General features: G+C 42.5%; 1 protein-coding gene across 2 annotated transcripts; it reads right to left on the reverse strand.

Moving 5' to 3' along the window:
* Nucleotides 1-444: 444 nt before the first annotated feature.
* Nucleotides 445-26,269, reverse strand: ZRSR2 (zinc finger CCCH-type, RNA binding motif and serine/arginine rich 2). 2 transcript variants are annotated; one of them, XM_066249198.1, is made up of 11 exons: nt 25,760-26,269; nt 25,273-25,352; nt 20,622-20,700; nt 17,037-17,145; nt 16,745-16,831; nt 13,766-13,804; nt 13,044-13,162; nt 7,755-7,968; nt 5,661-5,716; nt 4,652-4,761; nt 445-1,513 (listed from the first exon to the last, which is right to left on the reverse strand). In XM_066249198.1, exons 1-11 carry the CDS (start codon nt 25,798-25,800, stop codon nt 954-956), a joined length of 1,494 nt encoding a protein of 497 aa, XP_066105295.1. In that variant the 5' UTR covers nt 25,801-26,269; the 3' UTR covers nt 445-953. The 2 variants fall into 2 exon arrangements, with proteins under 2 accessions (XP_066105295.1, XP_066105296.1); XM_066249199.1 differs by lacking the exon at nt 25,760-26,269 and adding an exon at nt 25,578-25,750.
* Between the last annotated feature and the right edge of the window lie 541 nt (nt 26,270-26,810).

Below are 26,810 nucleotides of genomic sequence, written 5' to 3' on the forward strand. Positions count from 1 at the left end.
ACCCTAACAGAAAAGCCTCTACCTGAGGAGGAACTACAAATATGGGGTAGAAGGAAGGGGGAAAATTGACTATCCTTTAGTACTTTAACACAGAGTGAATTTTAAAGTAAAAAAAAAAAGCTGTTTAACTATTGCATGTCGAGAAATCAAAGAGATTATTACGGGGCAAACACCCAAATTTAATGGCCATTAAATACAGAAAAAAGTGACTTCGCCAATGCATGCAGAAATAAACATTTACAGACAAAATTTACCAAATTGGCAAAGAGAAAAGTAATGGGGTGGGAACAGTAAAATTTATTGATAGTTTTTTGTAGTATTTCTGGAAAGCCAATTTGGAAATACTTCAGTATTCTTATCTCTTGATATAATTTATCCTACGGAAATGATCAGAAATTTATGAAAGGAAATCCACCACAGGATTGTTCATTTATAGCACAGGATTCTTTAATAGTGTAAAAGTTAAAATCGAATCACAAGAGGGATATAGAGGAATAAATTGATAGATCCACACTATTCAGTAAGTAAAATAATATTAAGAACACAGCTTGAAGAAATATGACGTTTTGTGTGGAAAAAAAGCACATTCGACTGCAGCCATATATGGTCTTTGTGTAAAAAATGTGTACACACCCATAAAACGAAAATAGACTAAAGTAATGCTCCAGTGTTAACTGGTTATCTTTAAGGGTTAGGATTACAAGTAATATTCATAGATATTTACACATTTTAGGTTTTCTAAAACAGGCACATAAAAATGATCAGAGAGTAAGGTTGTTGTTTTTTTAAACTATATTTATTAGGTTGAAACTAGTTAAGTATTTTTAAATAGAGTTCGAGATGACATAAGGTTCTGCCAGACCTGCTAATCCATTTAAACTCAGAACCCTCTTATCCAGGTATGTAGCGACCATAATAAATAAGGTATGCAATCATTTGAAAACAAGACTGATTTATTTGGATTTGGGACTATGAATAGTTCTGTCCCTACTACCTGACCTCCTCCCGCCATGACTCCTGGACCTAGAGGGGCTCCGACTTCGGCTTCGGCTCCGGCTTCGGCTTTGGCTCCGGCTCCTGCTCCGGCTCCTGCTCCGGCTCCTACTCCGGCTCCGGCTCCAGCTCTGGCGGCTCCTGCTCTGGCTGCGCCGGCCCCTGCTTCGGTCCCTTTTTCTTTCTCTACTTCGAGAAGTGTGCCTCTCACGACTTTTTGCCCTGTGTTTGTGAGATTTCTTCCCCCTGTGGCTACTCTTCTTTCTCCTCTCTGTCTCCCCGTTCCGTTTGTAGGAGCGAGACGGACTGGGGCTTCTCCTCCTCCTGCGTCTGCCATGGTACTCGTCATGGTGTCCCAGCCGCTCTCTCCTATCTGAGCTCTTCCCAAAGGAAGAGCCGGACCGGTCTGGAGAAAGGTAGATGTCCCTGTTCGCTTCCCAGAATTCATTGTTGGGATTTCTGAACACATGAAGAAAGTTGCAGTGCTTTCCTCGTGGGCACTGTTGTATTTCAAATAAGCCTGCAGTGGCACAGTGAGAAAGTATCATTTATTGTTAGCACTTCAGCCTTCTTAGAAATTACATTTCTCATGTTTGGGGTGACAGAACTGTTGTCTTCTGTGTATTATTTTAAAAGGGTTTATATAAATTGATGTCACAGTTTTGGTTCGCAGAATTTTAAATATGTTCAAGTGCTCTAACAATGGAACCGTGAATAGTTAACAAATCAGAAGCCTGAGTTAGCCAGGATACCCCGTTCCTGTACTAGATTACATTGGGGAGTGCGACTGAACACGCATTGACCACAATTTTTTCTAGGGTTTCACCATCACACTCATTGACAATGTAGATCCCTACTTAATACTTCAAGAAGAAAATGGTAAACATTAGCCTAATGGTTTTAAATTTACAAAGTTCTTTTAATATTGATTATTTTCAAGGGTGAAATCTACAGTGTGTCCGTAAAGTCATGGTGCACTTTTGACCAGACACAGGAAAGCAACAAAAGACAATAGAAATGTGAAATCTGCACCAAATAAAAGGAAAACCCTCCCAGTTTCTGTAGGATGATGTGGCAGCATATGTGCATGTGCAGATGATGACGTAACACCGTGTATACAGTGGAGCAGTCCACGGCCATGCCAGTCGAGATGTGGACGGTACAGAGGAAAGTTCAATGTGTTCTGTGGCTCGCTAAATTCGAATCCGTGACCAAAGTGCAACGTGAATATCGGCGCATTTATAACGAAGCACCCCCACATAGGAATAACATTACTCGGAGGGATAAGAAGTTGAAGGAAACCAGCAGTTTGGTGGAGAAACCCCGTTCTGGTAGGCCATCAGTCAGTGACGAGTCTGTAGAGGCTTTATGGGATAGCCACCTAAGGAGCCCTAAAAAATCTGTGCGTGAGCCCACATCGAACTGCACTGAATAGGTATGAAACTGGGAGAGTTTTCCTTTTATTTGGTGCAGATTCCACATTTCTATCCTTTTGTTGCTTTCCTGTGACCAGTCAAAAGTGCACCATGACTTTACAGACACACTATATTTGAACAACTTAGAGATCCTTTTGGGGTTTTCAAACTTTTTTAAAAGCAGTAATTTCCCGCCTGTCCAGTGGTGGCGCAGTGGATCGAGTGTGAGCCTGGAACACTGAGGACACGGGCTCTGAGCACAGGCTTGTCAGTCAGGGTTGTCGGTTTGAGGTGGGCATGGGGAATCATGGTCCACATGACCCCAAAGCCTGCCAGAGTGAAAAGCCAAAGGTCAACGGCGTAAGCCAAGAGGACACTGGCTCAGCTCCAGTCAAGCACAAATGAGAAGCAATCAATATACAATTAAAGTGAAAGCAACTAGGAGCTGCTGCTTCTCACCCTCTCTCCCTTCCTGTCTCTCTCTCTCTCAAAAAAAAAAAAGCAGTAAATTCCCCAAATATGTAAAACAGTTAAAAGAGAAATAGCTCTATACCACAGACTATATACAAAAAGAAAGTCAAAATGGATCAGTCCTAAATGTAAGACATGAAACTAAAACTCTGAAGCAAACATACAAGTAAAATATTCATGACATTCGACTAAGCAACAGATTGTTAAATATGACAACAAAAGCACAAGCAAAAACAGAAAAAAACAGATATACGGAACTTCATCAAATAAAAACTTCTGTTTTCAAAGGAAACCATCAAAGTGAAAAGACAAAACATATAATGGGAGAAAATATTTGCAAAGGGACTTGTCTATAGAATAAATCATGAACTCCTACAACTCAATAATAAAAAGACATTTAACCTCATTAAAAATGGCCAAAAGATCTGAATAGACATCTCTCCAAAGATACACAAATGGCCAATAACAAGGACATAAAAAATGCTCAACATCATTAGTTACCACGAAAAATAACCAAGATGTTATTTTGAGGGGGAAAACAAGGTGACCTAGTCTCCTGCTTTGGGGAGGGGGGGGTCAAAGCCACACTCAGAGGCACCTCACTGAAATCACACTGGATTGCCAGGAACTGACAAAAGTGACGGCCTTCATGGAGAAAACAATTCCATTTCTTCCAGCCTCCAAGCCTCTGAAGATAAAGTAAGGGGTAATGGTTCTTCTGGTTTTCCAAAGCAAGGAATTTCAAAATCTTTTTCTATTCTTTTCAATACATGGTATTTAAGTGACAGCATCCATTAAGATAAGGTTGCCAAAGATTCAGACTTTATAAATTACAGATGTTTAAATAGGAGGTGATAAGCAGGCAAGTGTGAAGCAAAGAAAAGTAACGGGTCAGGGATGTGCTCCCCTAAGGCATAGAGAGCTCCATCTCTTTGTTTCCGGTACCTTAGCAGTAAGTTTGGCTAAGCCCATCCAATAGAAATCAAAAAGAAAAGGCCATGAAACTTGCTGGCTACTCAAAGGACTGACTCATTTCCTGATTTGGGGCCACTGCCGATGAGTCAGTCTAAATGCGCCCTCAACCACATCCTACAGCTAGAATCAACTCCGATACAAAAACATGTATTTCAAGTAAGGCAGGGAATGTACAGATAATGTTTTAGGTGGCAGAGATCGATTAGGAATAAAGATGGGGAAAACAATATAGCTCACGTGAGGGGAGTGAATGAATAGCAAACATCTCTGAAACTGGGACACGCCAAGGTGGTTTCTCAGGCTTCCAATAGGATCAGACACAGAGCCCAGGACAGGATGAGAAGACCCAATTCTAGCCCGAACTCTGTCACCAATACCTTGTGACCTCATTCATCTCATGCATGGAGACGCACAAGGTCTGTTACAGAGGTAAAATGTCATGTCCTTTCTATCAGTGGTTTTCAACCTTTTTATACTTGGGGACTGGTGAACATAGATTTCAGGGACCACTAAGGCAGAAATCACCATGAACATAAGCAAATTCGACTAAGATATTGGATCTATAATCTTCATACAATATCGGGGTCGTTAACTCTTTCATGGACCGGTGCAAAATTTCCAGCGGACAGGTGCATGGACCAGTGGTTGAAAAGCACTGATTTATGTAATGATCTTGGTTCATCTACTGTGGCAGGTGAAAGCTATGCTTCACCTCTTCAAAGGATTGTTTTTCACTAAGAATGTCCCTTTATGTACCAGTGGGACAACTGGGGGAAAATCGTCATGTTGTATTTTACCACAAATTGCCATTTTCCACCGGGTCACTGGGCAGAATTCGCACTGAAGCTGCCGTCCTGCATACCACCGTCCGTTAAACAGAGAAAGGGCCGCCTGGCACTCTTCTTCCCTTTAAACCACAAATTAAAGGATACACTTTACAGTAACGCTCCAGTACGTAGATTAACCCTGTTGTTCATTAACCCTTTTATCGGTTGATTGTCGGACCACCAAGCTCACTGCTTTTGTATTACTGAGGGACTACTCATTAGAACCTTCAGCTCCTGAAACTCACGATTTACTCAGGAACCCTTTTTACTAACCCTCTGCGAGGTTCTGATGCATGGAAACTGGTTTGAGTCAAACCTTCTCCCCCCACCTGCCCCCAATCAACTGCTGTTTTTATCCCAGGTATTATTAACTGGAAGAGAGGAAATTTTCTTTCTTTAATGTACTTCTACGGTCGAAAGAGAGTGACGTTGCACTAATCTTAGGAACATCTGAAAGGATGACAATCACAGGTAAGGTTCTTAAACCAAAAGATTGGACCATTAAAAATGCAGAAGCGTTTTCCACTGTCGAGCTCACTGTCTCTCAGCTCAGACTGCTGTTCTTCTTCCAATGGTTAATTAACGTATTAGCCACGCATGGCCCAGGCTTAATGAGCAGAAATGATACACTAACTGCACGCTCAGATTACCTGCTGCTCCAACTGCTGGCTCTTTTGATTTATACTTTTCTATTATCTCTTCTAGTTCTCCCTTTCCATTTGCATTTTAATTATTAAAATTATTTAAGTAAAAAATAACTTTATATAAAAGATTCAAAACTATGTAATTATAGAAAGAATGAAATCCAAAGGTATTATTCTCAAATCCGTTCTTTATTTCTATATCAGCTCTTAATATTTACATTTTACAAATACCATGAAAGCTGTATGTTCAGTGTGGAAAGAATCTCAGACATCCACACAATCACAACATTACACTGTGACAAAATAGGAAGACATTTTAGGTTCCGAATACTTACGATTGGTATTGAACATATACATTGCCCCTTAGGTGAGGTTCCAAGTTGCAACTGACCTATGGAGCAATAAAGAATTCTATCATTATAAAAAAAATAATAAAATTAAAAAAAACAAGGAAAAGAAGCCCTTCAGTCATCAATGCACTTTGTTCATTTCAACACTACCAAAAGTAGTTATGATCGAGATTCCAAAATCGAGGCACTACCCCACTCTCATGTCTATTTAAGGTATACTTCAGCACACAGCGGTATTGCAGGCCTCAAATATCTGATCCCTGTTCATGAAGCTCCTTTCCCCCCAGATACGAACTGTTCTACATATGCATAAAAATGCAGAGAACAGGAATCAGCTTCTCTATGCCCCACCCAGCCCTAACATGAACATTTTCCTTTTAGACTGAGAATGTTGAAATATGGAAAACATTAAAGATCCAGTTGAAGTTCTTCCATCCTATGCTCCATCCCATACATAAGCGCTATCCCGAGGCTGGGCGTAGCCTTTACATTCCAAACATAAATACACATACACACATACACAGTCACACATACCCCCAAAAGCGGCAGCATCCATATGAACCAAAAGTTTACACTCCAGAAGGCCAGGTCAGCTATGCCAGGCACCTCAGAGATCACTGAAGCCAGTGGTTTCCAAGTACCCGTTATTAATTTTCCATGATAAATTTGGTGTTTTGGAAATTTTCCTTCTAAAAATGTCCTAAACAAAGAGCTTTCCATTTATAACTACCAATGTGATTAGCATAAGCTTGGCTGACAGGATTCTAAACAAAAGAAAAAAATACATCGTGGTTAGTGGTTAGCAGGTGGCCTATCGCAGGTAATGGTGATTTCCACTAACTGGCCTGAAGTTTTGAAAGTGGCCCCACTACTAACTTCCTGAAGCAGTATAATGCAGGGGCCCTGCGAGGGAAATTGCTGATGTTGTGAAATCCCTTCACTTTCAGGATGAGGGCAGGCCAGGAGAGGTAAGGTGACATGTTCCAGAATGCAGGCCTATTCAAATCACACTAATGTGGCACCACTGCATGTGGCCAGGCAGAGAGTATGAAGACAGTAAGGCATATACATCAGAAATAAGAGGCAAGGGGGAAAGAAATTTTAAAAATATATTTTTTTAATCTTGAAATTGGTAGAAAGAAGGATAGCCTTGAATTTCATGAGCGCTACTGGTTAGCACTTGCTCTGTTCTTGGCTGTTCGAAGTGTAACTTCCACTGAGCTGAAAACAGCTCTACTCCCATGCTTTTGCAAATTATCAGACATGTTCCTTGCTCTTATATAACAGAATCATTCAGTATTGGATCTGATCAAATCACAAAGTAGGAGGCATCACTGTGCTAGGATTCAACTACTGGGTCCTGCGAGCAATGGTTATCACATCTGACTGTACTCGTGCCTCAAGGAGTGTGTTAGAATAATTCCGTGCAATCTGAATGCCTCTTTTTTATCCCATACGCTGCACCACAAACCATGACTTTGGGAATTGTATGTTCAGTATTGAAAATTATCCAATGACAAAAAGAAACAATGTAAAAAAAAAGGACTCATGATGTAAATTCTAGGGCAGCTCCAGAAGAAGTACAGGCACCTAGGATGGCACTAGGCAACACACTGCAACGACATAACAACAAACTTCTTAAGTGGAGTAAGTGAAGATGGAGGGGCGTTACACTGTGTACAATGCAGCCCTAGGTGAGACCCACAACAGAGGGAGGGAGTGCATTCTCCGTCATGGGCGGTCTCTACCCGAGAGCTGGGAGAGTTGTCTATAGCGACCTTCCACAGATACTCACCCGGGAAGGGTTAGACCACAAAGGCACTGAAAAGATGAGAGAGCCTTTCCTGTCTAGTCCCTGGTACCCTGGAACTTTCATGCTAGTACCTGAGTTCATGCAGTACCTCTACCAAGAGAAGGAAGTACCATTCACCAAGTGCCTGGGTGGCCAACACCGTGCCAGGCATTGCACCATCACACACGCCCCCACCCAGGCAGAAGTGCCCTAGCTCTGTCGTCCCACCGGGGACTTCAGTGGGATGGGTACCAATCCCCTCCTTCAGGCTCACTGCGCATGCCCACCTTGAACTGGATCACCTTCCCCACATTCTTGAACTCAGGGAGCACATCCTCATAGAAGTCCAGGAACTGCTGGTAGGTCTCCTCTTCACTGTACTCCAGGCTGGCATCGGGGTCGTAGTCATCCCTTCTGCACTGCTCCATTCCAAACGTCGTAAACATGCTTCTGATAAGAAGGGTGGGGCTGGACATCGGGAAGTTGTGTTTGCGTGAACACCTGCATATGAAAGAAACATTTAAATTCAATAGTTCAGTAGTTAGAAATGACACATAAAGAGTTTGCTTTAAAGATAGAGATGTAAGTAACTTGGATGTTTCGACTTAATTGTAAGATAATGAAATCCAATCAGACATCAAATTCCAACACTTAAGAAAAACTGTTCTAAAGCTGACCAACATATTGACCCTCATTCAAGTGTCAAGCTGGCAATTACCTCCAAGTTCATTTCCCATTCAGATACCCTATGTGAGACATTGGAGGAAGGTGAGAGCGTTACAGTCATGGTTCTATACAGTCTTCAACTAAGCCTATGCTCAGAGAATAGGGTAATCTAAGAGTTTCCAGCTAAGAGTATTTCGATCTCATACACGCATAGCATTTCATAGATTTCATGACATTTGCATATTTTGAACTCTGATCCTTGCAACTCGTTAAGACAGCTGGGGCTAGTATATCCCCCACTTCGCAAAGAAGGAAGTTGAGGCCTAGGGCAGCACACTTACCCAAGTCACATGGCTGGTAGGTAAGAGGACCCAATGGATCTGAGTTAACCTGCAGTGCACTATGGTCCATTCATTATATAGGATGGTATGTAATTGATTTTTATTTAATTGAAGGAAGCTAACCATTACGAAGAACAATTTTCTTTTCACAGTGTAAACTGGACCAGGCCACCCCCGAGTAATTTAAAAAAAATATTTGGGGTTTAATTTTCTTATTTACCCCTTCTCCTAAAATAAAATGAGGGGGAAAATATGTAGTTCAAGATTCCAAATTATCAAAATTCTCCTGATTAGGTTTCTAGTTTAAAAAATTGATTAGGACAGAATTTTTAGGGGGGAAAAATATCCCCAGAACATAGGAAAAAAAACTGTTGAAAACCTAAGCACATGCTGGCAAAAATAAGAGCCCTGAAGTGACTGTTTAATTCATACTCACTTTCCATGTTGTAATACAAATCTGTACACTATCTAGTGAGAACTATAGTGGGATAACTGCACACAGAATGCCCCCACACAGTGCCCAGCTCAGAAACGTGCAATCAGTGCTTGTTAATGTGAAACTCTCCATTTTCCAAAGGAGTCTCCTAGATTCTTCAGTTAGGGACCCTGTGATGCGATCCGGCTTCCCAAGTAGTTACTGACAGAACGAGTGCGAGGATCCATCCTGGTTGGCAGGACTGGCAGCGAATCAGAATTTTACAAGCATGAAGCGTATGCAGAGAATTACACAAGAAACCAATTGAACAAGGTCACCACTCCACCCACAGGCTTATTACATCTAAATGGAACTGGCTCTAGTTGCTAGGGTGTCAAATGAGCATTTGTGAGTTCTGGAACAGAATCAGAGTTCCCATCGAGGGAAAATTCCCCCTTGGCCTGCAGACAGGCCATACAATCCGAGTACAGTCAAGGCCAGCCCTACAACTCCTACCAGAAAGTCAGCTAAGACAAGAGAGTTGGGAAGGCAAGCTAATGCTGTGGAACCAAGCCTGTGTGAGGCTAAAAATCATGCGGGGAAAACTGAGATTTCTTACGTCATGCCCCAGAGTCCCAGCGGTCGACACACCGCGGCTCGCAAGCCACACGCAGTTCTTTGGCCAGCTCAGGAGTACCCTAAGTAAGTTAATAACAATGTACCTACCTATATAGTTTAAAAATTTTGGCTCCCAAAAGAAATTTCAATCATTATACTGTTGATATTTGGCTCTGTTGACTAATGAGTTTGCCGACCACTTCCCCAGACCATCTGTTTAGAGTTCAAAAAGTGGGGGACCTATATTTTCAAAGTAACTCTGCACCTGGTCCTGAAGGTCAGCCATGTTTGAGAAACCCTTGTTTAGGACATGCTATGTACCCATTACTCAGATACTTGAATCAAGTAACACTGCCACGAGATTACATTCTTAAACATTACCTTACCACCCCAAGGATAGCCAAAAATGGTGTGGGTCTCCAAATGTCCCCTCAGGTAAAGCAAACCGACTCCCACCTCTTTTTCTCTGTTCACGGGAACACACCAGGTGCCCACCACTATTGTCCTCTCTCTCTCTCCCTCTCTCTCTCTCTCTCTCTCTCTCACACACACACACACAGATTGCAGTTAGGCTGCAAACATTTATTGAGGGTCTCTGTAAGAAACATTCTCATGAAAATTACATATGCAACTGTTAACAAAACATTTATCAAAGTCAACCTTCCAACTCAATATCTTTATATAGTATTTCATGGGAGAAACATTTTGAATCTGATATCAGGAAATTCTTTGTCTTTCCAGAGCTATCACTCATTCTTTCTTTTTGGTGAGAACTATATAGTTCATCATCTGCCTAGGAAAGATTCCGATTGAGGGCCCAATGCACTGCATATTCACAGCCCACTCTCTCCTCCCATCCTTGATTGCAATTTCCTTTATTTTATTAAACTCACTGCAGAAGACTGAGTTTTCTTTAAATCACTTCTGGAAATAGGTGAGCTATAAATAATTACTCCAGTAAATAAGTTTTAGTTTTCATCAGTAATTATGTCCTTTTGGGAGAAAACAATAACTCCCCTTAAAGCTGTGACTCCAAAAAATATCAGTTCCAGAAAGGTACTAGAATTGAACTCTGCCAATTACAAAAACAACCCAGCAAAGAAGTCCTTAGGCTGTGGAAGCGTTTGGTGATGTGACAAGCCTCGACAGAAAAGAACAGCTGTGTGATGTGGAGGGCGTCCCGGTGGCTAAGTGCAAACGGGGCACAGTGTTTTTGTCTGAAGGTTAGTGCTGGATTTTTTAACTGCTAACTTCATATAATTTGACTTCACAACTTGTCACTTGAACAATGGAAATATCCAAATCACTCTCCTACTTTTTGATAGCTTTGATGGTGACATTTCATATGCCTATCAAAATATTAAGAAATATTCACAAACTAATCTAACCACTGTCAGTATTTCTTTGAAATGACTCTCAGGTGAGTTTTGAGAGCCTGACAGGCCATTCCCTGTTCCGCAAATAATCACTGTCAACTGATTCCCTGAAACTGTTTAGGACATCTCCCCTTCTGCCTTCTGTCCAACAGAAGGAGAATCCAGAAGCAGATAACCACAAGACCTAAAATTCAAGGAAATGTTAGATATCATCAATGAGGAATCCTGCAGTGGGAAACCTTAAATGCAATGTGGTTCAACTACCCACACAAATGTGAACTCATATCGAGCCTCAGTTGTCTTTCAAAGGAAATCACTATACATTTTTGTTCTTTGGTGAGGGGTGTTTTACATCAATCACTATTACTATTTCTTGATGAAACTGAGCATACATTTGGAAAACACTTGCAAAACTACAAAGGGAAATAAAGTTTTATTAGTTCCCAGTTCCCCAAGAGGAAGCTTTCACTGTTGATCAAATCTTGTGAGTCCTTTCTTAGATCTCCTGGGCACATATACATAATCCTATTAGAAAATATGTATAATAGCAGTTACACACCCTACATTAGTGTCTCTCAATTCTGGGGCACATTAGAAACACCTGATGACATTTCAAACACAAGGCTCCCCAAGTCGCAGACTCTTATTTACTCAGTTTGAGGTAGGACATAAATTTTGTTTAAAGCTTTCTGGGTGACTCTACTGTACATCCAGGGTTGAGGACCACTGTTCTTAAAAACTGTAAGGCTTAAATTTAAAAAGAAAAAAAATAGAGAAGGTTCATGTTTGCAAAAAGGAAATGAACTAATGACATGGATAATTTTACAAATAAGATAAACACGAGAGACAACAGTTTCTCATTGATACCTGTGAAACTGCCTATTCACACCCCTTTTTACAATTAATAGGACAATGAGATATGATTAGACCTTTTATTCTGCAGAATGCATAGTAATAATCAGATTTTGCTTCGGATGGATTCCTTCACTATTATGAATTATTTACCTGAGTTATTCATTCATAAACAGGCCAAATTATAATAATTACCATTGCCTGGCATATTGTAGGTATAAATAAATATTTGCTAAATAAATGAAGATATCAACAGTTTTCTACATGGATCTCGTTTCAAAAACACTGATGCAAAAGAGGCACAGAATCAGTGTGTCAGAGAATACGGGCCACAGTGACACAGACTCTGAGTGCCTGAGTGCCTGCCCTCCGCCGGGCACTGCTCGGCCTGCTCTCCCTGCAGGCGCTCAGCGCAGCCTCACGAGCCCCTTCTAAGGGGGGACTACTTCTTAAAATTTTATTTATTGATTTGAGAGTGAGAAGAAAGGAGAGAGGGAGAGAGCGGGAGAGGGAGAGGGAAAAGGGGAGAGTGTGAGAGAGGTAGGAGAGGAAGAAGAGGAAGGAGAGGAAGGAGAGGAGGGAGAGGAAGGAAAAGAGGGAGAGGAGGAGGGGGAGAGGGAGGGGAGAGAAGAAGGAGGAAGGGGAGGGGGAGGGGGAAGGAGAGGGGGAGGATGAAACATTGACTTGTTCCTGTGTGCTCTGACTCGAACCCACAACTTTTGAGCCTCACAACTACGCTCTAACCAGCCAGGGCAAGGGGGTACTATTTATTGTAACCTGCATTCTGCAAACGAGCAAAGAGATCGTAAGGAACTTTTCCAGAGGGACAGCCGCTGAAGCCAGTCTCGGAACCAGGTGCTTGCTCCCGAACCGAACAGGAGCAGACAGAAGGGTGAGGCAGAGCACTGCTCCCCCACTCACTTGGGCCTGTCTTTCTCAGTTATCCCTGTAGGCATGCCCATTTTTAAAAGCCTCTTTTGTGCACAGTGTTTGCCATTCAAACCATAAAGCCAGGCTGCTCCGATCTCTTGAAATAGATGATATCCCCATCCAAGTTGTCCCACGTGGGCTAATGTAAGTACCGGAAGCAAACGGTCTTCATAAAGCTGTGGAAAGAATGCACAAGAGCACCCCCAAACAGGATGGCGGGGGTGGGGGGAGCAGAGAACCAACAGCCAGGGAGCTGGGGAGAGCTGACGCCTGACTGTGAACACCTCACACTCAAGCCTGAGTCGCCCCCCCAAAACAACCCCAAACCTCAACATTTCGAGGCACTTAATTCTAATACAGTAAAGCAAAATTAGTTACCTATCTCCAAATCTGCAAGCTCCCGTTTTACTGTAGAATGGACAATTAGCTCGATCTTTCTCCATTATTCTTAAGTCCGTAGGTGGTTCTGGGTTTTGCCATGTGGCAACATTTTCCAACTGTTGAAAATAACCATGACTTTACTGGTGGTGTAAAAATCTATGAAGAATTAAATGTTTAAAATGTATTCAAATATTTTGGTCAAAAAATAAAGGTGGATTCTTCTAAGAATATACACACTTAAGTTGTAACACACAACTGAGACTTGACAAACAATTGTGCTGAGACATGAGCTTGGCTCCCGGTCATTGCTCATTATCAGGGATCACGACCGCAACCAGAAGCAGTCACCAAGGTGGCCCTTTGTCCATCCACACTGAAAACGTCACAAGACTTGTTAGGGAACCACTGAGAGAAATCGAGGTACTCTGAAGCGGGTTAAACAGTCCGTGGGGGGACGGGTAAGAGTGCGTGCTGTTGTCCTCTGTATATTACGGACTACAATCAACTACAGGCCACAGGGGTGATTCGATAACATTTGCTTTGTTGATCGATCACTTTTGTGCTTCTTGTTGCTGCATAAATCACTGAGCCACAAAAGTGATCCCAGGTATTTCAGACAGGATCTAAACAGCCAACAGCAAAATTAACATTGCTGGAAGTATTGTTTTTAAAGAAATGCACATCAGTCTCAATTTCTTCACAAAAGGTTTTGAAAATACCTCATTTTCAGCCCGCTCCAGCATCTTCTGCACAGCCTCCTACAAATGGTGCAAACATAGACTAATGAAAACCTGCGAGTCAGGTAAGTGACATCTGGTTTCTCTCCTTAAGAACCTCATGTGTAACAATTTTTAAACAACCCACACATACACAAAGCTTCATTTTCTAATTTATTTTCTACAGCCCAGATCTTCTGGAAAGACTTCAAAGGAAATACAGTTGAGTTTTTATTCAAACAGGACATTTAATGGCTCGGATTGCATAAGAGTGAGAATATCATCTTATAATAGTAACAGGCATATTTATCAATAGTATATTTGAGCATATATATCATGTTCTAGTTTTTATGATGAGGTATTATAAATATTATAACACACAATGCTACTGGAAACACCATAAACATTTAACAGATGATAAAATATAACATGAACAGTCGTAATTAGGATTCATGTAAAATCTCAAACTTTTCACTAAGGCAAAAGAACTCCTTCAATACGCCAGTAGATCTGACCTCACTGGCATTTAAACAAGTTTAGAAATTATGGTTAACAGACTTCTCCTCCCTAGCACCTTAAAGCATTACATAAAAGACTTGTCTGTCTGGCTGCTTAACTTGCTAACTCCACCTGGTCAGGTAAGGGTCCTCGGTAACTTAAATGTTCAAACAAAAACTCAATTCTTCCTTACCAGCCCTCTAGCAGCCACACTTCATTTCCAACTGGAAACCTACAGTGTATGGCTTTAGCTCCCCTTCCTTCGTTTCCTCTCCCTCTACCTGCTAGAATCCTGTTTGCTGAGCCTCAACACACTGCAAGCCGGTGGACTTCTCTGCACCAAGCACCGCCCTCATCCAGACCACCACCACGTCCTACCTGGAACAGCTGCCTTCTAACGGTCACCTCATTTCCACTCCTGCCTGCTTGCTCACCTGGCTCCCTATCCCTCACCTGAGCCCTCGTTCTTTATACATAAGTTAAAAGAATGATCTGTTCAAGATATAAATTAGATCAAGTCACTTCCTGCTTAAAAATCCTTCAGTGGCTTCCCATTACATTTAACAGAAAACCCAAACTCCTCCTTCCAACCCAGGAGGCCTTACAGGATATGCCCCTGCCCACCCTCCTGACCTCCTCCCCGCCTCTCCTCTTCGGTCTCCAGGATTCAGGCACCCGGCCTGCCTTCAGCTCCATGCTCAGCCTCTTCCCTGGGCCTGGCCCCTTCTCCCTTCTCTCTGCACGCAGGTGTCGCTCATGCACTGGACCCTCGGAGAAGTCTTCCTTGACCAGGCAATCTAAAGAAGCACTTCCATGCCCCAGTGCCTCTTACAGCACTTAAAATGATTTACTGGGGTTTTTATGTTTTTTTGCTTACTTATCATCTGGTGCTCCCCTCTAAAAACCTAACTCAATGACAGAAGGGACTGTCTTTTCAGATGCTATTTCTCCATCCAGTAGAGAATATCTAGCTGACAGGCGTCCCCAAACTATGGCCTGCAGGCCACATGCAGCCCCCTGAGGCCATTTATCCGGCCCTCCGCCGCACTTCTGGAAGGGGCTCCTCTTTCATTGGTGGTCAGTGAGAGGAGCACTGTATGTGGCGGCCCTCCAACGGTCTGAGGGACAGTGAACTGGCCCCCTGTGTAAAAAGTTTGGGGACCCCTGAAGCAAAAACACAGATAGCATATCCCCTCACATATGCTTAGAATCGACTTCATTTTACCCACTTCTCCTTAACGTCTCATCACACTTCCTCTGAAACGAAAGCCTTAGCTCTTAAAAGAAACTTTAACTTGTTTCTAATGCCAGAAAGACCTCAACTGAAGCACATTCTACTGCTAAATTGGAGTTGACTACTCTCTATTTAAAAATGGACAAATTCAAAACAATCGTTATGCCCCTAAAAACCTAGCCCAGTCTTGCCTTATCTGGAGAGCAGTGCTCAAGTAAGGGTGTCTAAAACTGGCACTGGAACTGACTGAGGGCCTCAGACACAAAGGACAACGGTCCTAAAGACCGCTTCTACCACAACTTGACAAGGATGGAAATGAATGCATTTTTCCCGTGATAAAATGATTAACTACCTAATTTTATGCTATTTAAACTCAGCATTATTACAAAAAAGATACATCCTGATGAATGATTCAAGAGAAGATAAGCTTTGACATCTTTGCAATAAATACACTGTTAAGGAAAAGCAACAAGACATATCAAAGCAATCTTTCAGAATCCTGAAGATACGAAGATATGTACAGATAACCTTAGAGATTGTTTTTAAATGAGCAACTATGTGTTAGCTACAATTGTTATAGCTCAAGTTGAAAAGAAAGTCAAGGTTTAATAACAAAAAACTCCCTTAATTCCTCAATAATCGAGTTCCTGATTTCTTTCAATGAACTAATTCTTGCCGACATGTCATAAGTAGTTAACTCTCTTATATATTAAGTAAATGTGGAAACTATACAAAATATTTTTCTCTAACTAAATCAACCCATATACAATAGAACCTCAGAAAAACACCATTTGCTCTAGAGTGGTACATAGTATAAAGCAGGGCCCACTGCCAGTTTTTATAAATAAAACAATAAAGTTTTATTGGAACACAGACACAAGCATTCATTTACAGATTATCTAGGGCTACTTTCACAACACATGGCCAGAGCTGGGTGTTTGCAACAGAGACCATATGGACTGAAAATATTTATGCTCTGGCCCTTTAAAGTTTGCCAATCCCCAGCATAAAAGGGTAAGAGGGGTAAAGCTGAAGAAAATATTAATTCAGGTATCCACCAATGCACAGATGAGAAGAAGAGCACCAGAAGGAAACTCCAGTGTCTACTTTACTAAAAACATGGCTCTTTGTGAAGGGGAAACTGGCAGGCAGGCCCTGCTAGCCTATAGTGTGTGCTCAACCCCATCATTGGCCTCATCCGCTCACTAAGAGGACACGCAGTGCGTTTATCCTCCTGTGACAGAAATCACCTCTCTCTCTCTCTTCTCTTGTAGCTTCTGCTTCTCTTCTTCTTTCTCTTTCTTCTGCTGTTCTTCCCATTCTTCCTTTAACTTTCTCTTTACAGGGGGAGAAAAAGAAGGAAAAGCAATATTTTTTCAGACTCACTTTTTAAAACATTTAATATATGGGGGGGCAAATAAATGAAAAGCTTTACTAACACTGGTAAAACGGAGAATAGGATCTTTTTAAGTTCGAGCTATATAACTCTTAATGAGTTGTGGCTAACTAACTGGTCAAGCAGTTATCTGGTTAATACTGTACCTCCTGTTCCGCTTGCCGCTTCCGAGCCGTCTCTTGTCTTTCCTTCTTTATTCTGAATTCTTCTTGTGCCTTCCACTCCCGCCGCAACCACTCCTCATGTAATCTTTGCCTATCAGTGTGATAACATAATCAAATAAAAGAAGTGGGCATTAATCGACAAATACACACACACTAGTAAAAATGACATGTCAGGAATGATTCCACTCTCCTGCCAGGCATTTTCTAGTCCACAGTTAAGTGAGAGTAACAGGGTTGGAAGAAGTGAGTAACTGAGAGAAGCACTACGTTCAGGAGCTACCTTCCCAGAGGATAACGGTTTAAAATCGTTCCTTCTACATTTCGCACTGTCTTATCTTTTACATAAAGCAGTGACACCACAACTTTCCCTGGAGGCTGACCATAGGGATGTTTAGGTGCCAATAAAATGAGTAACAAGTTTCAAAGCCACATCTAGCTTTTCACATTCAGAAAGTCTTGCCCTTTCTATCCTGTGCACTTTAAGTGGCAATAGCAGGATTGCAGCGCTAGGGAAAACTGGCATCTTCTGCCATAAACCTTGAGACTGCTGCCCTACAGTTAAAAGAGATGCCTGTGGTTTGCTCTAAGCACTGAAATCGTTGAAATGAAAATAAAACTATATCATGATCATGTCTTTAAAATAAAGAAAACTACAGGTTTCAAGAAAGATGACAAGAAGTTACAAAAACAAATTAGCAGGTGTCTAGTTGATTTTTTTTTAAATCACGCATTATAAACAGTGATGTTATCTTAAAATGGTATCTCCAACATCTAGTATTACAAGTTTCTAATTTAAAGATGGGTTACAGTTCAAAAGTTTATTATCCAATCAGGTGTTTAGAACCTAGATTGCATTTTCCCCACTGAGCCTGGAAATGGGAAATGAAATATGAGAACTGTTCTACATCTCTTCAGCGACATTAGAACTGAAATAAGGTTTTATGTCTCGCTGGGGACCTAACCACAATTTCAAATATTCTATGGGGAAAATATATTCCAGTGCCAACTGCAGATTCCAGGAACATGTCCTTTAGCTATAGTAGAGACTGGCACATTGTAAATGTCAAAATTGTACATGAATTTTTGACTGCAGGAAGTCAGTGCCCTCAACCCTCACACTGTTCAAGCATCAACTGTGTAACAACATCATAACAAAAATGTATAAGCAGCAGCAGCAGAGTTATCACGGCACCTCCTATCTGCTAACACTCTCAAGGACTGCACTTCCCACCTCATCTAAGTATTCTAGAGCTAAGTACTATGATTGACTTCATCTCTATATTTAAGGCAAGGAAACTGAAGCGGAGAGAGCTTAAGCATCTTGAACACAACTAGTAGGTAGCAGGGCCAGGACTGGACTGCAGAGCTGGCTGAGCCGCTCCATGTTTCAATCACTATTCCATGCTTTTCTTTCTGGCACTTTGATGATTTCACCTATTTATGTGCTTAGGTAGATAACAGGAATTCATTATAAGAAAAAAAGCAATATTTCCAGTAAACACACCAAATAGCTAGAGAGTGTCTATAAAATTCTTTCTCCTTTCAAAAAATGTTTACTTTTTACTTTGGTAGAATATAAAAATACATACTGTAAAATTTACCATTTTAATCCTTTTTAAGTATACAAGTAAGTAGCATTAAGCACATTCACATTACTGTGTTTAACTTAAACAGACAAACAAATAAATAAAAACTACCTCCTGAAATAGAATGAGAGAAAAACCCCATAATATTTCTGTCATCTTGGGATGGGGGAGGCCTTTTTAAGTCAGACACAAACAACAGATACCATGATGAAAGCTGACAGCATGAACATTTAATTGCGGTGATCAATGCTGTAGGCCAAGGTAGGACGGATGACAAATGAGAAAAAATATATAGCACATATATAACAGATAAAGAGCTTATATCCTTAATCAAGTAACACTGCTTAAACAAACAAAAAATCCCCAAAGACAAAGATGCAAGACGTAAGCAATCTACAAATAGGTAACAAAATGCCTAAAAAGACACTCAGCCCACTAATCAAGAAATGTACATCTGACTGACTACTGCAGGTGCTAGAGTGCAAACTGGGGTGCCCTTCCCACTGCCCATCTGACTGACTACTGCAGGTGCTAGAGTGCAAACTGGGGTGCCCTTCCCACTGCCCATCTGCACTGTACATGTATTTATCCTTTGACCCCAATCACTTCATTTCCAGCCATTTTCCTAAGGAAATAATGGGACAATTACCAAGGATATATAGTCACGGATGGTCATTGCAACCTTTTATATAATAGTAAAAAACCTGAATGTAAAGTAATAGTACATAGTAAGTATATGTTATTTAATAGTGAGTAACCTAAATTGCTATTAAAATGGTTGAATTAGATCTCTGTATCAATACTGAAATAAATAGCCTATATATTTAGCAAATAAAACAATTTATAGAAAAAATATGTATAGCCCTGACTAGGTAGCTTAGTCAGTTAGAGCGATGTCCCATTACACCAAGGTTGTGGGCTTGAGCCCCAGTCAGGGCACATACAGGAGTCAACCAGTAAATGCATAAATAAGTGGAACAACACATTGATGTCAGTGCCTCTCTCTCTCTCTCTCTCTAAAATCAGTAAATATAAAATAAAACAAAAAAGAAAAGTATGTATAAATATCATTCTATTAGAGAAATATACATATACAGTACATCTCCTTTCTTATACTTGGGAGGGGGAGGGGGAGAGAGAGAAGGGAGGGGGAGAAGGAGAAGGGAGAAGGAAGGGGAAGGGGGGGGAGGGAGAGGGAGAGAGAGGGAGGTGGAGGGGGAGAGAGAGGGAGATGGAGGGGGAGAGAGAGAGGGAGGGGGAGGGGGAGAAGGGAGAAGAAGGGGGAGGGGGAGAGGGAGAAGGGAGGGGGAGAGGGAGAAGGGAGAAGGAAGGGGGAGGGGGAGAGGAGGAAGAGAGGGGGAGAAGGGAGAAAGAGGGGGAGGGGGAGAGGGAAAGGGAGAGAGAGGGAAAGAGAGAGGAGGTGGAGGGGGAGAGGGAAGAAGGCATGGGGAGAAGGGAAGGGGAAAGAGAAGCATCAACTTGTTCTACTTAGTTGTGCATTGATTGCTTCTCATCTGTGCCTTCCTTGACCAGGGAACTGACAGGCAACCTAGCCAGTGACCCTGGGCTCAAGCTGAAGACCTTGAGCTTTGAACCCAGTGTCGGCAGCGTTCCAGGTAGACACTCTATCCACTGTGCCACCACAGGTCAGGCTACTTTCTTACATTCTCAACAGTGACTATCTTTGGGTATGCTGAGTTCATTAAAAGTCCTTTCACTTTCTACACTTCTTAATTACTTGGCTTTTTTTCCCAAAAATATTTATGAATTAGTACCAACAGTAAAAAAGACTCCCATTTAGAAAAACAACATCTAGTTTTAGTCTCTGTCCGCTAGAGACTTAAACAGGTTATCCAGGGTATTTAATAAGACCTGTTTTGGACAAGGTTTTATAAAGAAGACCAACTGGTATTCAATAGTAAAGACCCAATATTCAACTGAAATAACCGGCTTCATGAGAAGTGCTTCAGTCAGTGCTGACCTCTCTATCTCCAACAGCGTCTCCTCTTCTTGTTCAACAACAGTTTCCTCCTCTGCCTCCTCCGTCCTCGGTGAGAATCCTGAGGGAATTTCAATGTTTTATTAAACCATCTGAGTATTACAAAACCTCAGTCAATAATTCAGGAGAAAAATATACATTCTTTAATCTTTACACTTATGGTATGATCCTTCCTAATAATAATGCTCCAACTACCCATATGTGAAACAATGTGAACATCAAAAAGGAACACTATTCGTAGTTGATAACACATTAAATGTCGAAATTAAATTGATGGTTCCACAGTGATACTCAAAAAGGTGGTGGGGGGTGGGTGGGAAGAAACATCTATTTTTGCAGAAGAATGGTGACTAAGAAATGTAGAAAGACAATTAGAAAAGCCGTTACTTTGCAACTATAGATAAAGATGCTAAAAAAAATTCGATGAAAGCTTGCTGGGGATAGGATCTTTATTTACACCATCTCAAAATATTAGAACAAATGAGTACCAATTACAGGGGGTTTATTCTTTACTGTGGAGCCATCTGATTGGTAACACTGACCACACTTAGCATCCTATGAGTGGAACCACTTGACATTATATGCCCCTCTCTCCCACAATGTATGCAATGAAAGGTATACAGCTTTGTAGTAATTTGGCATAAAGAGTGTAACCTGGCCCTGGCCGGTTGGTTCAGTGGCAGAACCCAGTGTGTAGATGTCCCAGGTTCGATTCCCGGTCAGGGTACACAGGAGAAGCGACCACCTACTTCTCTCCCCCTTCGCTCTCTCACTCTCTCTTCCTCTCCTGTAGCCATGGCTCGATTGGTTCTAGTGCACTGGCCCAGGTGCTGAAGATGGCTCCGTGTAGCCTCCACCTCAGGCACTAAAAATAGCTCGGTGGCCAGTGGCCCCAGATGGGCAGAATATCGGCCTCAGATGGGGGCTGCCAGGTGGATTCCGGTCAGGGTGCATGCAGGAGTCTGTCTCCTCTCTCTCTTCCCTATTCTCACTTAAAAATAAATAAATAAGAGTGTAACCTGAAGCTAATGAGGAGAAAATAAACTAATCCAAAATGCAGGCCTTTTCAAAATAATCACTCTTGGTTTAGCAAGATTTAAATATGGCCTATATATCATATTCAATTTTTGCTCCTTTACTTGAGTGAAAGTTTAGTATTGTGGTCCTTATTCTTAGGAGATGCAGGCTAAAGTATTTAGGGGTGAGTGGTCATGATATCAGCAACTGACATGCAAAGGATTCAGAAAAACTGTGCACGTATGTACCTATAGAGAGCGAAAGTAAGGCAAAATGTTAGCAATGGGCATTTCTAGGTGAACAGTTCATGGATATTTCTGGTAGTATTTTTTTCAACCTTTTGTACATTGAGACGTTTTCAAAATAAAAACATGGGAAAACAAATTTTAATATAGGAAACACAAATCCTTTCCAACTCAGAATTAAATTTGAGGGAATAAATGAGGAAAACTAAAGAGATCTTAAAGAAATATAACAGGGAATCTCAGGCTTAAAGGAAGATTTTGTGTCTGTCACATATATTGAATTTAGGTGTAACCAAAGGCTCACTTCATTCTAGATAATTTATTTTTTATTTATTTTCTTTTAGTGAGCAGAGGAAAGATAAGCAGATTCCTGCATGCGCCCCGACCAGAATCCACCAGGCAATCCCATCTGAAACCTATTCTCGAATCAACCAAGCTATCCTTAGTGCCTGAGGCTGGGGTTCAAACCAGCCAAACTATCCTCAATGCCCCAGGCCAAAGCTCGAACCAATCAAGCAACTGGCTGCAAGTGGGGAAGAGAGGGAGAAGGTGAGAGGGAGGAGCAAAGAAGCCGATGGTCACTCCTCCTGTGTGCCCTGACTAGCAATCAAACCTGGATGTCCATATGCTGAGCCAACGCTCTATCCACTGAGCCACTGGCAGGGCCATAATTTACTTTTCTTAAGCAACTAAATTTTATTTTTCAACAACTAAGATTTAAAAAGTCAGTAAAAACCCTGGCTGGTTGGCTCAGTAGTAGAGCATCAGTCCGGCTTGTGGAAGTCCTGAGTTCAATTCCCAGCCAGGGCACACAGGAGAGGCGCCCATCTGCTTCTCTACCCTTCCCCCTTCCTTCCTCTCTGTCTCTCTCTTCCCCTCCCGCAGCCAAGGCTCCATTGGAGCGAGTTGGCCTGGGTGCTGAGGATGGCTCCGTGGCCTCCACCTCAGGTGCTAGAGTGGCTCTGGTTGCAAGGAAGCAATAGCCCCAAACGGGCAGAGCATCGCCCCCTGGTGGGCATGCCAGGTGGATTCCAGTCAGGCACATGCAGGAGTCTGTCTCTCTGCCTCCCTGCTTCTGACTATAAAAATTAAAAACTAAAAATAATAAACAAATAAATGAAAATAAGTAAAATTAAGAGAGCCATGGCTGGATAGCTTGGTTGGTTAGAACATCATCCTAAAGTGCAGAGGTTGCCAGTTCAGTCCCTCGTTGGGGCACATACAGGAGCAGATCTATTGTTCCTCTCTCTTTCTCTCTCACTCCCTTCCTCTCTCTCTCTAAAATCAATAAATAAAAAAATATATAATGTTTTTAAAATAAGGAGAGGTTACCTGTAATCAAGAGGCCGACATTCCAAAAATGTCTATCAATCATTTGTGAACTCACTCTTAATAGTAATTCTTTAGAACATCTGTATATTCTAGCTCTCTGGGGGTAATGGTTACCCATCCAACGTGTGCTATAATGAACAGCAGTGTTTGGTAGGCTACTGTATTCACAAAGAACCACTAAGTAAAGAATTGAGTTGAAGTGGACAAAAATAGGAGCAGTAATCCAGAGACAAGTGCTTAAATATTAGATCTGCCATTAGCCATAGAATCCTGAAGAGATCTATGACTTGCATCTTCCAGCTGACGAACCTGCCAAAGGACAAGATACACTTGCCTTTCCACAATATCTCACTCCAAATGCACTTTGTAAAGTCAAAGGGGAAAGAAATCAATGCCATACAAACAACAGCGACATAATTTAAAATGAAAAGAAAAAAAGAGGTTGGAAAAAAAGTGTTAGAAGAAAACAGGTTAACAAATAAAGGTAGCTGAGAACTTGGAGGGGGGAGGGGACCGCTGAGAGTACCAGTAACTGCAACCTATCCTATCTGTTTGGTTTTTTACCTCGAAGCTTTGGCCTGCCTCTAGTGGACTAGTGGACCAGTTTTGAATGAATCAAAAAAATTGAGAGAGATGCAAACAAAGGTTGCAGTTAAACATACTGCTCCTTCCATTCTAAATATTCCAAGCAATGCCACAAAAATAATTACTAGGCAACTACAACGGTAAATAAAATTTCGAAGGCTATGTTTCTCAAGGCCTCAGAATCATGCTTACTTGAGGCCACGGTCTGGGAACTTCAAGAATTGTCAGGAGAACTTGAGCATATCCTGGATGTTCTGGATGGCAGCCATGGCAGCCAAGTACTTCAGTCTGCTTTCAAAGCTTCCATCTGCATTTATAATTATATATAAATACATTTTTTAGCCTGACCAGGAGGTGGTGCAGTGACTAGAGCATCAACCTGGGACGCCGAGAACCCAGGTTCAAAAGCTCGAGGTTGCTGGCTTGAACGTGGGTTCATCCAGCTCGAGCTCAGGGTTGCCGGCTTGAGCATGGGATCATAGATGTGACCCCATGGTCACTGGCTTGAGCCTAAAGGTTACAGACTTGAAACCAAAGGTCGCTGGCTTGAGCAAGGGGTCACTGGCTTGGCTGGTGCGCTCTAGTTAAGGCACATATGAGGAAGCAATCAACAAACTAAGGAGCCACAACTATGAGTTGATGCTTCTCATCTCTCTCCCTTCCTGTCTGTCCCTATCTATCTCTCTCTTGCTAAAAGAAAAAAAAAATTATATAATTATATATGAAATTAAGATAATTTTATAACTAAGTTACTAGTACTAATTTCATTATATTAAACAGGCAGGTTTAATATAGAAATGTTAGATTCTGCCATGTGAGAGACAAATGACACCATAGCTAGTATGAGTGTTCCACATGTTTTAACAGGAAAAAAAAGTGGTAACTAAGCACAGGGAATAGTAGCAGCAGCATTTCCAACTCCAGTCAGTACCATATTCATGCTGTGAGCATGTCTCCCATCATCAGTAACGTCACATAAACCTAGATGGGATGTTTTACTGGATGTGTAATTTCACTTGGTCTTGTCATCTGCAAATACGTTGTTTTATAGTTACATACGTTTTGTAACTATTTTTATGCTTATATATTTCAATAATGTATTAATAAAAATTTGAGTCAACAAAGGGTCTTTTACTCAAGTTTGAGTCTAAGATCCTCAACTGGTTTTGCAAAGAAAAATATTCACCAAATACTTATTATGTGCTAGTACCTGTAATATTAGATAATTCATCAATAGTTACACATAATCAGTGGGTGATGATTCACCACTTTCCCCCGTTTAATACTGTAACGGTTTCTGACATGGGTCTAACATCACTTTGCTCGGGAGGTAGCAGTGACACTAACTCTTATCAGATACAGTAGTACTTTGTATCCTTCGGAGACTGCGGCAAGTTAGGAAGCGGGTGGGGAGAGCAATTTCAGACCCAGAAAAAGGCTGAGGAGTCCGTTACCTGAGTCTCTCAGTCTGGCGAGCTCCTGCCGACGTTTCTTGCGCTTCTCCTTCTTCAGGGCGGCCCTGTACTTCTTGTGGCTGGAAGAAGGAGACAAGCAGTCCGGCGTCAGCGGCCGTCCCTGGAGCGCCGTCTGCCTGAACTCCCCTCCCCTCCGTCCCCAGTGACAGAAAACCGCTCGGGTGCTCGGACCGAAATCTTGCTCCCCGTGTTCTGATTACAGAACAAGCATTGACCATCACCCCTCGCCCTTCCACGCCCAGATGGCAGGCGTCCCGAGGCCCGCCACCTGTTCCCCTCCTCACCTCCGTAAGCCTACGGACGTCCGTGACAGTCCGCAAAGCATCCCCGGAGGGGCTCGGGCTGCCGCGCTCTCTCGCTTGCTGGGCCTAGCTCCCCTGCCCTCCTGCTTGCACCACCTCCACGCCCAGGATCGGCCCGCGGCGTCCCTTCTCCAGGCCGGCCGATCTCCCTCAGCCCCTCTTACCTCGGTTTCTCCGGAAGAACCACCGTGCCGGGCGCCGCCATCTTGCCCGCGCCACCACGCCCACAAGGGCCGGCCGGAAAAGGCGGGCTTGAAGAGAGAGAGCGTGAGAGAGAGAGAGAGAGAGAGAGAGAGAGAGAGAGAGGAGAGAGAGGGGAGAGAGGAGAGAGGGGAGAGAGGAGAGAGACAGAGAGAGAGAGAGGAGAGAGAGAGAGAGGAGAGAGAGAGACGACACAGTGAGAGTGTGTGCGTGTGTACAGCTGCGCGCAGGCGCAGGCGCCGCGCAGTCTCTCGCAAGGGTGGGAGGGCGCGCCTCTGCCCCCGCGGACCGAAGACCGGAAATAGGTTTCCTTTGATGCCTTGTCTGTCGAAACCACGCACAAATATGTTCCTTCTTGAAAATTTCTACCCGCCCTGGCAGTATTTCTTCCCTCCTTGCGCTTTCCCACTACTCTCTCCACCACAGTGGAGGTTAAAGTCCCAGGGATCCCTCTCTTCTCCTCACCCGCTCGCGAACCCCCACTGCCCGCTTCCCAGCCCGCCCTCCCCAGGCACCTCCTCCTTCCGCGAGCCCACTGAGCTCCGCAGACAAAGCTCCAGACCCGGCCCCTTCCAGTCCCGCCTGCTAGCTGTAGGGGTGAATTGAACTCTCCGGCCTAGCTTTGTTCCTCTGTCCTCCAAATCAAAATTACTGAGCTATTCTCTGAGTAAACTGCCCCTGCTTCCCCTAGTTTCTCCTTGGAGTCATCTCACCAAAGCCAAACTGCATGAGCCTGGCTGGACTCCCTTCCAGAGACACTGGGAGTCAACACACTTCCAGGTTGATCTTGCCCAGCTCACTGCTTCCGTAACTAGGGCCATGGCTTTGGAATTGGATGTACTAGGAAACTCAAGCCTTGGCTCTCTGATCTTGAGTAAATTCCTTAGTATCTAGTCCTCAGTTTTCTCATCTGTAAAAAGCGAGATAGGAATAACAGTTCTCAAAGGTATGCTACCTGTTGGCATAGTGCTTGGCAATAGCAACTGGCCCTGACACATTCGTGTTACAGCATCA

Source organism: Saccopteryx bilineata, chromosome X (assembly GCF_036850765.1).
Source record: "Saccopteryx bilineata isolate mSacBil1 chromosome X, mSacBil1_pri_phased_curated, whole genome shotgun sequence".
NCBI lineage: Eukaryota > Metazoa > Chordata > Mammalia > Chiroptera > Emballonuridae > Saccopteryx > Saccopteryx bilineata.

Coding starts and splice junctions, on each gene's coding strand:
- ZRSR2 (XM_066249198.1), bottom strand. CDS start 25,800: ATGGCGGCGCCCGGCACGGTGGTTCTTCCGGAGAAACCGAG. Junction 13,805..16,744: donor AAGAGAAGAGAGAGAGAGAG/GTGATTTCTGTC, acceptor CACCATTTGTAG/GAGGCTGTGCAGAAGATGCT. Junction 5,717..7,754: donor GGAAGGTGATCCAGTTCAAG/GTGGGCATGCGC, acceptor ATTGCTCCATAG/GTCAGTTGCAACTTGGAACC.